General features: G+C 33.9%; 1 protein-coding gene across 1 annotated transcript; it reads left to right on the forward strand.

Annotated features, from left to right (window-relative positions):
• The first annotated feature begins 329 nt into the window (after nucleotides 1-329).
• On the forward strand, nucleotides 330-9,149 carry LOC133172570 (allantoinase, mitochondrial-like). Its single transcript, XM_061307492.1, has 10 exons — nucleotides 330-473; nucleotides 753-904; nucleotides 1,014-1,128; nucleotides 2,135-2,281; nucleotides 2,483-2,522; nucleotides 4,095-4,191; nucleotides 7,291-7,477; nucleotides 7,830-7,968; nucleotides 8,174-8,346; nucleotides 8,565-9,149. The coding sequence occupies exons 1-10, from the start codon at nucleotides 336-338 to the stop codon at nucleotides 8,748-8,750; spliced, it is 1,374 nt and encodes a 457-aa protein (XP_061163476.1). The 5' UTR covers nucleotides 330-335; the 3' UTR covers nucleotides 8,751-9,149.
• Nucleotides 9,150-14,090: the final 4,941 nt, after the last annotated feature.

Here is a 14,090-nt window from a genome sequence, read left to right on the forward strand (position 1 = left end):
ATCTCCCTTTAGTCTGCCTCCAAAACTGGACAAAGGGGCCAATCTAACCTTAAATCCGCCACTTGAATTTGTGAGACTGAAACCGACTTGGGTTTTACACACGTATGTGACCTTATTTTGCAAGAAGGCCTAGTTTTGGTTCAACCGCGGTGACATTGGCGACAGGTAAGTAACTACTGTTTTACTTTATAACAGCGTTTCAAACCAAGGGGTTTCCAGGTCCTCTCTCTTTTTTTATTATCTGCATGTTAAATATATTGTTTGCAAGCGATACTAGGCTACTTGTTCATGATCATTGTTTTTAAAAGTCATTGGATGCCCTGCTTCGTGTTTAGATGGCATCATCAAAGAAAGCGTTTTTCAGCAAGAGGGTCTTGGTGGATGATGAGATCAAACCTGCATGTATAGAGGTTCAGAACGGACAGGTATGCAGGGTCCTTACCGCGGGATTCGATGCGAAGGATTACAGCGAGGTATATAACTGCTGTTGTTTTTTTAATATCTGAATTACAAGGATATTTCACACAAAATAATAATTCTCATTAGTCTTTTTATCTATAGGTCTATATAAAATAAATATAATAAAGAATTCTGATATGTCAAAACTTTCTGTGTTTTATTATGCCAAACATGGAATGCATGCAGATGTAGTTAAATTAATATTTATCTCAGGACAGGTCCTTACCAAATTCTAAGACACATTCCATCTAAAGCAGACTGATGTAACTGCGAGTGTATCCACTTTTTATTAGGTGCAGGATGTTGGGAATTTGCTGATAATGCCTGGGATTGTGGACGCTCATGTCCATGTGAATGAGCCTGGGAGGACAAGATGGGAGGGTTACACGACTGCTACAAGAGCTGCAGCGGCAGGGGGAATAACTACCATTGTTGACATGCCACTGTAAGTTCTGGATTGATATGGAAGTCTTGATGATGAAAATAAAATAATTTTTTCATCAAAGTATAGGATGTGTGCATAGATGATTTGGCATCCTTACTGTAATTTTCAGGAATTCCATTCCATCAACAACCACACTGGATGCCTTCAGAATAAAAATGGATGCAGCCAAAAACCAGTGTTTTGTAGATGTAGCATTCTGGGGAGGGATAGTTCCAGGAAATTCAGTAAGTGAGGATATTCAACATAAGTCATTCTTGATTGCTCTTTGAAAAAAATCATCAAGTAAGGAAGAATGTAAAAAAAAAAGAGAGAGAGAAATTTCATAATAATAGTGTTAATTTTTCTCAATTCATGTACATGGTATTAAGATCCATTCCCTGTAATGATTTTAAGTTCGTTAAATAGGAACCGAGGCACACATAGTCACAGAATTTCTTCAAACTTGTGTGACAAAAGTATTTGATATTGTAAACTTAGATATCAGACAAAAATTGGTTGATTTGTGTCATGGTTACCATGGCAACATTCACTAAAGTCTGAAAAATAGCATTTTTAACCATATTGAGTGACCCATTATTAACATTGGCAGCTATACAGCAAAGTGACAGTGTCTGTAAATAAAATAAATGAATAAAAATATTGGGAAAACATTTATTACATACGTTACAATGGAAACAAGGTATTTAAAAGAATTTTATTCATTTTGATTAGACACACATTCAAAAAACAAAAGCAATTATAAGTTGAAATGCAACCAAATAAAAGAGAAAAATCCTTGTTACATATTTTAAGGAAGGAATTTTTTTATTCATTGGTTGGCAAAGGTTGCTATGGTTATAATACTGCAAAATTGATTTTGAATTAGCCCTTTCACGATAACTGCGGTACTTCTTTTTTGCAGGGCTAAATACATGTTACAACATTTGGCGAAGTTTTTGATGACAGATAATTAAATGACGTATATTAAACAATTACTTTTACGTCATATTTCACCAAAATATATCATTTTGCCCTGCAAAAGAGCAGTACCGCAGTTATCGTGAAACAGTCTATTAACTGTCTGTGTGTTTTCATCAGTTACTATCTTTTAACAGAGCACATTCCTGTATGACTGGAGAGCAATTTTTAAAATTTGTGACTATGTGTACCAAAAGAGTTTAAGTGATTACAGAATTAATTGCTGTTAAATAGTGTGGAATACTTAAGTATTTTCTTGAATTTGAATGGCAGAAAGAACTGAAGCCCATGTTAAATGCAGGCGTGGTAGGCTTTAAATGTTTCCTTATACACAGTGGAGTGGATGATTTTCCACATGTGGAGCGAGCCGACCTAGAAACTGCACTTCAAACACTTCAAGGCACTGATGCCACAGTGTTGGTAAGGTGAAGTAAAACCATTCATTAGAATTAAGTATTTATTAATTAATGAAAATTAGGTAAAAAGCTATTTCAGATCAGACTAAAACTATATATAAGTTCTTTCTCAAGAAATATATTTATAAATTTTTTAAAATTAATTCATGATTCTGTACTTGTTTCAAATAAATGCTATGTTTTGTGTCATTTTTTTTTCAATCAGTTTCATGCAGAGATGGACTGTGCATGTAATGGAACAAAAGGTAAATCACTGTTAAACATTGAATAAAATTTATACATTTCAGTGTCTTTACCTTATCTGATGGTAATCTCTTGGCTAATTAACTTCCTCATGACTTGTGTAAGTTAGTTACTGTTTTATCTCCATTACTGCTGTATGTTTCATCACTCCAGTGCAGTGATTCTTTTTTGTCCCCTGCTTTCGCAAAAGGGCGGGGACTTTAGATCTCATTCGTTCAGTCCATATGTCTGTCTGTCACAAAAACTTTAACCTTGGTCATAACTTTTGGATCAGAGAAGATAAGACTTTCGTATTTTACATGTGAATTACCTTTGATAAGACCTTTCAAAATGCACAATTATTTTTGACCCCCTTGATCATGGAGTTTGCCCTACTTTTTAAAAATTTTAACTTTGTTAATAACTCTTGAATGAGAGAAGATTAAGGATATATATGGCTTTAATTTATATTTCACATGTGCATTACTGATGACAAAACTTTTCAATTATTACTAGTAATTTTTTACTTCATGACCTTGACTTTTGACCTTTTCAACTTTAGTAATAACTGTATCATGACATCACATTGTTCTTTATATTTAATTGTAATATTTGTGTTTCATGCAGTGATAATGTTTCCATAAATGTGTTCAAGTAATAACTTTTTTCCCAATGCTCATTCCTTAACTTTTTTAACTGTCAATACACACTTGGCAAGCCTTGTGTCTATTGACAATTAAAGGAATTTGATTGGTCGATACCGGTTTCTAGCATGCAGAAATTGTGGAACCTACATGTTTATTTCACCAACTTCAATTTTTTTTAATTGTTGAAAGTCACATGGCTTGTTAACTGAAGAGCATATTTTTTGCAACCTTTTTCTCTTTGCAAAAATGAATTTCCTAAGTTTTTGTTTATTATAAAGGACTATATGATGACTTCAAACCATTAAATATTTTCATCCTCTGTGATGTCATAAGTTAGATATGATGCCAAAAAGTGATGTAAATTCAACATTTCAATGATTTCAAAAGAAAATACTTTCAGACTGTAGTGTGATTTAACATTAATAATTTGATTGGAAAATATTGATTGCAGGTCCTCTCAGACCCCATCTTTTGATATAATGTTTAGCATGATATCAATGTCATATGTAAAAATAGTTTTTAGCAAGTTTGTGCATATTAAAAATTTGTAATGAGTAAAAAATGTGGATTTTTCTCGCTTTTTCAAAAAATAATCGGAAATCTCAATAGTCTGTGACATCACAGAGACAAAAATGCTAATATTTTTTCCCAATAATTGTGCATTTTATTATTCAGATTTACTCTTTGTCAGATATGCAATTGTGCACATTTCAAGAGAATTACAATATTTGACTTTAAAAAGAAGGAGGGATATGCCTTTATCATATATAGTTCTTTACAGATCATAGCATCCAATCAGATGCCTCCCTAAAGGTTTTCTAACATGTTAAAGAAACAGAAAATGGAATCACTGTGTGAGAGTGATGAAACCCATAGTGGCAATGGAAAAAAATGATTTAATCTGCAAAAATTTGTGGTATTAGTGCATGGTGATCTTTTTTTTTATAGGAAACCCTGAGGAGTATAAAACGTTTCTAGAATCCAGACCAGCAATCATGGAAGAGAAAGCCATAGATCTTGTGTGTGAAATGTGCCTGAAATACAAGTATGATCATGATTTTGGATTCAGATATTAATTAAATTATAAATCAGTTGTTTTAAACATAAGAAGAGGTCCATTGGCCACAAAGCTGACCTGAAAAACTCCAGCCATATTTATGGATTTTTAGCTCACCTCAGCTGAAGGCTCAAGTGAGCTTTTCTGAACAAAATTTGTTCATTGTCTGTCATCATTATTGTCTTTGTAAACTTTTCACATTTTCATGTTCTTACATTAACTACTGGCCAATTTCAGCCAAACTTGGCATAGAGCGTTCTTGGGTAAAGGGGATTCATGTTTTTTTTTCCAATTTTTTTCCAAGAAGAGATAATGAAAAAAATAGTGAAAATTGGTGGGTCATTTATAAGTCTCAAGAACTAATAGGCCAGAAAAGAATGAAACTCATATGACAGATCCTGACATAGGGTAGTTTCAAGTTTGTTCAAATCTTGCCCCCTGGGGTAGGTTAAGACCACTGTGTGCATTCAAAGTTACATGGGAATGTATAGAAAAAATCTTGAAAAATCTTCTTCTCAAGAACAGCCAACCTATGATCATTCACATTTATTTGGAAACATCCATAGGTGTTGTAGATTCAAGTTTGTTCAAATCTTGCATGATCCCTGGGGATAGGGTGGGGTTACAATGGGCAATCAAAGTTTTACATAGTGAACATATAGGTGAAATCTTTAAAAACTTTCTTCTCAAGAAAAGCAAAGGAAAAATCTTTAAAATCTTAAGAACATCAAACTTATGATTTGTTATATTGATATGGAAGCATCTCCAGGTAGTGTAGTTTAAGTTTGTTTAAATAATGACACCCAGGGGTAAAATGGAGCAACAATGGGCATTCAAATTTTACATGGGAATAAATATATATGGGAAAAAAACTTTAAAAATCTTCATCTCAAGAACAGCAAAGGCATGATTAGTCATATTGATATGGATACATCCTCAGATAGTGTAGATTCAAGTTTGTTAAAAAAAATGACCCACAGGGGTAGTGTTTGGCCACAACATGTGAGATTTACATAGAATTTATAGGGAAAATAATCTGATAAAGAACAGAAGGGCCAAGGTTACTTAGGTGAGCATTGTGACCCATGGGCATCTTGTAAAAATTGTGACCCTCCCCCCCCCCCCAAATTATTATGTCCCTAACCTAACTTTAAGGGGTCTCTGATTTACATACAAAATGGGGATGCTTTAATATCAATATGACTAAAATAGTCTTGCTGCTATGGAAAAGAAAGTTTTTTTCTGTATATTTGCATTATGTCAAATTTGACCTGATTTTAGCCACCTCCAAGCTGGGGTCCATAATTGAAGAAAAAAATAAATCCTCACAACTTGGGAATGTTTGCAAATCAGTGTTTCTCTTGTAGTTTAATTATTTTCTTTTATAACCCCACGCATGTAAAACTTTGATCCCCTATTGTGATCTCACCTTACCCCCAGGGTCCATAATTTAAACAACTTAGAATCTATACTACTTCAGGAAGCTTTCACATAAGTTCATCTTTTCTGGTCTAGTGGTTCTAGTTGTGGCCCTGTCCTACCTCCAAGGGCTATGATATGTGTAATTTAGAATCTACACTACCTCAGAAAGCTTTCACATAAGTTCCATCTTTTCTGGTGTAGTGATTCTTGAGAAAAAGCTTTTTCTTAAAGGACTATATTCTGTAGTGGCCAGTATCTGCCCCCAAAATAAAACTTTGATGGAGAAATCTTTAATTATGTTCTAAACCAGGTGAATATTTGCAGACTTCAAAGCATTAAATATTTTTATCAACTATGACATCATTAGTTAGATATGACGTCAATAAAATGACGTAAATTCCAAATTGCAATGATTTTGAGAGAAAATAGCGTATTTTACGTCGGTATTTTGATTGGAAATTATCGAGCGCAGGTCTGCTCAGACTAGATCTTTTGATATAATGTGTAGAATGATAATATCAATGAAATATGTGAATATGGTACCTGAGCAAGCTTGCGCTCTATAAAAACTATAGTCAAAATTGAACAAACTCTGTGCATTTTGGCCTCTATTTAAAAATAACGGAAATCCAAATAGTTTGTGACGTTACAGAGACAAGAAAAGCCAGCTAATTTTTCCAATTTCACAATATATTGTCTTAATTTGGATTATTTTATACAATGTATGCACTTTTTCTCATTTCAAGAGATTTTCAAAATTTGACTATTATGGGGGCAGGAATACGCCCTTACCGTATATAGTTCTTTCAGTGTAAAAATTTGATCCAATGTTGTGGGCCTGGGAGCCATGATTTGAACAATTTAGAATCTACACTATGTCAGGAAGCTTCTTCCAGCCCAGTGGTTCTTGAGGAGAATGACTCTACTCTAGTTTTGTCTTTTCTTGATTATCTCTGCTTGGAAGAGGGTTTAGCCCTTCATTTGAGAAATTTAGAATCCCCTTTACCCAAGGATGCTTTGTGATTACTTTGGTTAAAATTGGCCCAGTGGTTCTTTAGAAAAAGTCAAAAATGTGAAAAGTTTACAGACAGATGTATGCCAGACAGCAGGTGATCAGAAAAGTTCATTTGAGCTTTCAGATCAAGTGAGCTAAAAAAAAAACCAACTGTAAGCATCGGTTTGTGTGAAAACAAGAAAATTAATGAAGATCAATTTTATTAGCAAGATTGATATTTATTTTTAAGTAATTTTACAAATTTATCTTGAAACTACCGGTATTACATGTATTGTCAAAGAATGGGGATATAATGAATAAAGTGTTTACTTACAGCAAAAAAAGCAAAAATGAAGTTTCACAAATATCTACTTTCAGTTCTTCAATTATGAAAATAAAGTCATAAGCCAAGAAATATTGGTGTTTTTAAAGTACTATGCTGGTCACATACCTGTATGTTTTAGAAAAGGGATTTTAGAACTTTTCCTTTGAAACAATCCCTCATTCAGTGTACTATTTAATCCCTGATATGTATTCTTCTCTTACAGCTATGTCTATACCAGAACTTTTTTATCCTTTGATATACAGTGTAACGTAAAGTACTGAGTAAAGAATCAGAGGACTTATGTCAATTTACTTTTACCTGGAATAATATTTTCAATCTTTCACAGAGTGAAATGTCATATAGTCCACCTGTCTGCTGCCTCAGCTCTGCCCACCATTATAGCTGCAAAGCAGAAGGGGGCCCCTCTGACGGTGGAGACATGTCACCATTACTTGTCACTGAATGCAGAGACTGTTCCCAATGGCAACACTTTGTACAAGTGTTGTCCACCAATCAGGGAAAAGAAAAACCAGGTACAAATCATGTGATGTGGGAAATTTTCATCCGTGGTGCTTTACACAGAACGTATGACTCTGCAGTAATAAAACAGCTTTGGGCAAATTTAGAAAGAGATGGGGGTTTTTTTAAAATGTATTTGGTCCCTAAATTAAAGGGAAGAAATGTCTGAATATGTACATATATATGTATGCTGTAGTTATCAGATATCATTTACCTTTGACCTCTGTCACATACTCTGATGTCTTTCTTTTAGTTAGTTTGATTTACAAAGATTTGGTGAGAATATTGCACCTTCAATGAAACTTCTCTGCATAAAAATCAAAATCTCTTAAATAGTGAGAACTTGCTGCATTATTTATTTAACAGGATCTTCTGTGGGATGGTCTTAAGAGGGGCTACATAGACATGGTGGTGTCTGACCACTCCCCCTGCACACCAGACCTCAAACTTCTGGACAAGGGGGACTTTATGGAAGCCTGGGGAGGGGTTGCTTCTGTACAGTTTGGTAGGTACTGGTGATATCAAGTTCATTTCCTGTTTTAATAATATAGTTACTAATATATAAATTTCGATAGATATTGGAAGGTTGTCTCAGTAAATATTGGACAGTGAAAGACGTTGTAATTATTTTGTATAGGTATAGTTTTAATGGTTATATTGTCTCTGAATGATGAATGTGTAAAAAAAAAATCATTTTTGTATTTTTTAAGGACTGTCTCTCTTCTGGACAAATTGTCGTAACTATGGAATGACGTTGTTTGACATGGTGAAATTGATGTGTGAGAATACAGCGAAAGTGGCCAGCCTAAGTAACAGAAAAGGTGCCATCAAGCCAGGATTTGATGCTGACTTTGTTATCTGGGACCCTGATGCTCCATTCAAGGTAAAAAATACTCCTCTACTGATTAGTTCAGTTAATGTGAATGTTCAATTAACAATGATCCAATGATAATTTAAAGAATTGTTGGTGTTAATTGTTTTATTATGCAATGCTGTCTCTTTATTGAGGTAAAAAATCCTATTGTCCTTTTTTTTATATATATAAATTTGCATGAATTTTCAGGTATATTTTTTGATATTTCTGATTTTTTATTGATCCAGGTCACAGAAGACAAAATTTACTACAAAAACAAGGTCTCTCCATATATGGGCAGAACACTTCAGGGACGTGTGTACCAAACTGTTGTCCGTGGCAACACAGTGTTTGAAGACAGAGCTGGCTTGACTAGTTCTCCACAGGGAGGTTTTCTCTTGAAGGACCAGCAAGATGAAAAGTCAAAGTTGTGATGTGCATATCAGTTCTTTTCTCAGCCTTAATATATGACCTGTGATATTCTTTATGATATAAATATGGAGGCATTGTAGGTTTTAATATTTCTATAACATTCCTCAAAACCCACATTCCAAAAACTTGTTCGAAAATTGCAAATTTCATGTTTTAAGAATATGTGTATTATTCATATGTACATTTTTTCAGTGTTGCTAAAGGTTTGCATTCAGCTAGTATTTGTTATTAAGATTCTTTTCTACTGACTATTTTAAAAGATATACAGGTACAATGCACTAAAAGATATACAGGTACAATGCACTAAAGTGCCTTGTTCAGTTTATTTCTAACAGTATTATACAAATAATGTTGGGACGTTATCTAATAATCAAATACCATAAAATTTAAGAGAAGATGAACACCTTGTGACTTTTTATTTTTAATGGCAGAAATAACAGATTCATGTTTAACTGATACTTTTAAATTCATTGATTCTGGATAAGTCTAGTGGTAAAAGATAAGTTACAAAATTAGTTACATAACAGATATCTTAGCAGGGATTGGGAGGTCGATTCTCCAAATGTTTCTATAAGTAAATTTCTCATCCCCCAGTATGAATGGTTGTGGGGTCTACTGCAGATTCCTTATTTTTACACGAGTACTTAATATTGCTAAATGCCTCAAAGAAGTCAAATAGTGAGACCAGGAATTTGCAAGTGGCTAAAACAAAAATCTCAATAACTTCCTTATTTTTAGCTCTACTGGTCAGAGACCAGAAGAGCCTATGCGATAGTAAGGTGTCCGTCGTCCGTCCGTCTAGCTGTCTGTCCTCTGTACACAATTTTTCAAAATGCTACTCCTCCTACAGTTTTGGTCTAATTTCAATATGACTTGGCACATTAGTAGACTACACTAAGATACATAATTCTCTATATCGGTTTTTGATATCAATGAACGGTGTTGCAATGGTTACTAAAAATAGAAATTTCTGTGAAAAACTTTCAAAACAGTAGTTCTCCTACAGTTTTGATCTGATTTCAATATAACTTGGCACACAAGTAGACTATAATAAGATACATAATTCTTTATATCGGTTTTTGATTTCAATGAACAGTGTTGGCATGGTTACTTAAAATAGAAATTTCTCTGAAATACTTTCAAACCACTACTCCTCCTACAGTTTTGGTCTCATTTCAGTATAACCTAGCACACAATTAGACTACACTAAGATACATAATTCTGTATATCGGTTTTTGATTTCAATGAATGTGTCGCCATGGTTACCAAAAATAGAGATTTCTTAGAAATTCTTTCAAAACGCTACTCCTCCTACAGTTTTGGTCTGATTTTAGTATAACTTGACACACAAGTAGACTACACTAAGATACATAATTCTCTTTTACCAGTTTTGGATTTCAATGAACAGTGTTTCCATGGGTGCTAAAAATAGAAATTTCTTGAAATACTTTCAAAACGCTACTCCTCCTACACTTTTTTGTCTGATTTCAGTATAACTTGGCATACAAGTAGACTACACTGAGATACATAATTGTCATTATTGTTTTTTGATTTTGTTGAATGATGTTGCCATGGTTACTTAATTAAATAGAAATTTCTGTAAAATTATTTTACAAAGGTTACTCCTCCTACAGTTTTAGTCTGATTGCAATAAATCTTTTCCACAAAAAGAGACAAAACCAAGGATCGCTATTCTATTTATTGCTATTGCAAAGTTTTAAGTCCAAGTGCTACTTTTATCTTCCTTTATAAGTACAACCAGTAGAGCTACAGTCTCGTCAGAGACTTTTGGTTGACAATATACCTTGAAATTTACAAGAGGCCCATGGGACTTAACAGTCACCTGAGTTTAGCACTGTAAAAGATTCATAGAAGTACATGTATAAAATAAAAATAAACTGATAGATAAAGCAATGTTGCCGAAAGCAAGAGAAATAAGATGATCAAGGATCAACAAAAAGTTGTCTTATCCTCATTGGCAGTGCTAATACACTCCCATTTGTCACTATCACGATGCAGACTATTCAAAACAATAATGCTTTGGCATACAGTAAACCCATCACATTCCCTCTCAGAATGGTCTCTCTCTTTGTATTTGAGGAACATTTAATGTACAAAGATAGAATATTTTTTCCCCCTCATTTTTATTTATCTATTATTTATAAGTCTATCAGACCATTGAAAACTATGAAATTATTTTTTGTATTATATATTAAGCTTTCTTGTATAATTCTTTTAATCAATTGACATTTTACATTATGAACAGAGATTAATTATCATAGGTGAGGGGAAAGGGGAAAAAGAGGACTAAAGGAGAACAACGTCTCACAGTAGCATACAAATTTCACTACAAGATCAAAAGAGACCTGTCCAGCACCAGAACACTTGAGCCAGTGGTCCAAAATTTCACAAGTCTGGTAAAAAACACCCTTGCTGATTACAACTTAATACTCTGTTTGCCTCAAAGTTGCCCATAAGCAGAGAAGAAGCTTTTCAAAGATTAAATGCATTTTCACTGTATAGTCAATATAACCCCATCCTAACACCAGAAACTCTAGTATAGGGGCCAAGAATTTCACAATAACCATTCAATTAGTTTGTCAGCTAAATATCCCAGGGGTAGGAAGAAGATTTTTATAGAATTTATGCATTTTTGTATTTTGTTAATAGAGCCCTGTCCTAACTCCAAAACCCTGACCCCATGGCCATTAAATTCACATTTTTGGAAGAGGCACCATTGCTCATCATAACTATGCCCTTATAACCTTTGCTTAATACCCAAAGTCAGAGAATAATATTTTCTGAGAAAAAAATGTATTTTCACTCTATAATCAATAGAGCCCCACCCTAACATTAAATCCCTTGACCAAGGGGCCATGAATTTCATAATTTTGGAAGAGTTATCCTTGCTTAATATAATCATGCAATTAGTTTGTCTGCTTAATACCCAGGGGTAGAGAAGAGAAGATTTTCAAAGAACTAAATTAATGCATTTTCACTATATATAGTTAATAAAGCCCTGTCCTAACTCCAAAAATCCTGACGTTGCAGGGCCATGAAATTCTGAATAATTTTGGAAGAGGTAACCTTGCTCATCATATAACTATGCACTTAGTAAGTTTGCTAAATACTTAGGGGCAGAGAAGATTATTTTCAAAGAAATAATGTTTTTTTTTCTCTATTTGATCAATATAGCCCCCCACCCTAATGGCAAAACCCCTGACCCAGGGGCCATGAATTTCACAAATTTGGAAGAAGTATCCTTACTCATCATAAGCATGAAATTCATTTATCTGCTTAATATCCAGGGCCAGAGGTTTTTAAAGAATTTGATATGCATTTCACTATATGATCAATAGAGCCCCACCCTAACAACAAAACTCCTGATCCAGGGGCCTTGAACTTCACAATTTTGGAAATGTAACTTACTCATCATAAGGTTGAAATTAATTTGTCTGCTAAATACCCAGAGCCATGCAGAGAAGGTTTTTTAAAGAATCTAATATGCATTTCACTATATGTTCAATAGGACCCCACCCTAAAACCAAAACCTCTGACCCAGGGGCCATAAATTTCAAACATCCTTGCTCATCATAATCATGCAGTTGGTTTGTTTGCTAAATACCCAGGGCCAGAGAAGAAGAGTTTTTAAGAATTCAGCATGCATTTCATTATGATCAATACAGTTCCACCCTAACACTAAAACGTCTGACTCAGGGCCATGAAATTCACAATTTTGGAAGAGGCACCCTTGCTCATCATAACCATACAATTAATTTATCTGCTAAATACCTAAAGACGCAAAAGATTTTCAAAGAATTTAATATGTATTTCACGATATGATCAACAGAACCCCACCCTAACACCAACACCCCTGATCCGGGGGCCATGAATTTCATCATTTGGAAAGAGGCACCCTTGGGCATCATAACCATGCACTTAGTTTATCTGCTTAATACCCAGGAGCAGAGAAGATTTTCAAAAAAATAATGCATTTTCACTAAATAATCAATGAAGCCCCACCCTTACACCAGAACCTTGACCCTGGAGCCATGAAATTCACAATTTTGAACGAGCCGCTCTTGCTTTCTAAAACAATGCCCTTACTTTGTCTGCTTAATATACAGGGGGAGAGAAGAAGATTTTTTTGCCCCACCCTAACCAAAACATGAATTTTACAATTTTGGAATATGAATCCCTGCTCATAATAACCATGAAATTAATTTGTCTGCTAAATACCCAGGGACAGAAAAGAAGAATTTTAAAGAATTTAATATGTATTTTACTATATGATCAATAGAGCCCCACCCTAACACTTCTGACCCAGGGGCCATGAAATTCAAAATTTTGGAAGAACTAGGTGTCCTTGTTTATCAGAACTATGCAATTAGTTTGTCTGCTAAATACCAAGGGACAGAGAAGAAGATTTTTAAAGAATTCAATATACATTCACTCATTTCATAAATGGTATTTAAGCCAATTGCCTGAAATAGGTTCAGTGGTTCCAGAGAAGAAGCTGAAAATATTAACGCACGAAAACATACAGCAATAGGTCACCTGAGTGACTCGTGATGCGCATCGCGATGCAAGTTTGATTGACTTCCTTGAAGTTCCTTTGGCAGGGATAAATATCAATGATTTACTTTATTTTTTATGAAGAAACATTTGATGTAACAAACCGTCCGCATTTTTCTCTATCCCTTTTTTTTAGAATGAGAAATAAATTTTAATAATTTTCCTGTCTTTGTTTTTTCTTCATTTCCTATTAGATTTTCTTTGACATGATAGAAAAATGTCCTATTAATGTCAACAAGTAATATATTTTTAACAACCAATGAATATAATTGTTGCAAGTGTAGCAAAATCTTAAGATGCTGTAACTAGGATTAACCGTATCTCTGATTTACCATCAAAACTATTGATAACAGTTAGTTGATCGTAAATTCTAGTTAAGTGTGGTGAAATATACCGGTAATATCAATTGTGTATGAACGAAATCAGAGGACATTCTGCTGTTAAACGGCGTTTCTCAAATGTAGAACTATACGTATCACAATATTTTGTGAATTCCGCACCTTAACAGCACCTAACTGTAACATTCGTTAACTATATATAGTACGATCCGTAAACTATACTTTATCATCTAGCTCATTTATTGTGAAATTGGCTGGTCGTACACATTCACAAAGTATTACAACTTAATTATAACTTAAGGTAGAACCTATGTCGGAAAAGTCTTTGTCACAAGATTTTCAAAATGATAAATTAGTACATTGTACTTGCTTATCAATCAGTTAAAAATATATGGTATGTTTCCTTGTTATTAAATGTAGTGCAGCCTG

Source organism: Saccostrea echinata, unplaced genomic scaffold, assembly GCF_033153115.1.
Source record: "Saccostrea echinata isolate AGI-Se365-2 ecotype Australia unplaced genomic scaffold, CSIRO_AGI_Sech_v1 ptg000054l, whole genome shotgun sequence".
Lineage (NCBI taxonomy): Eukaryota > Metazoa > Mollusca > Bivalvia > Ostreida > Ostreidae > Saccostrea > Saccostrea echinata.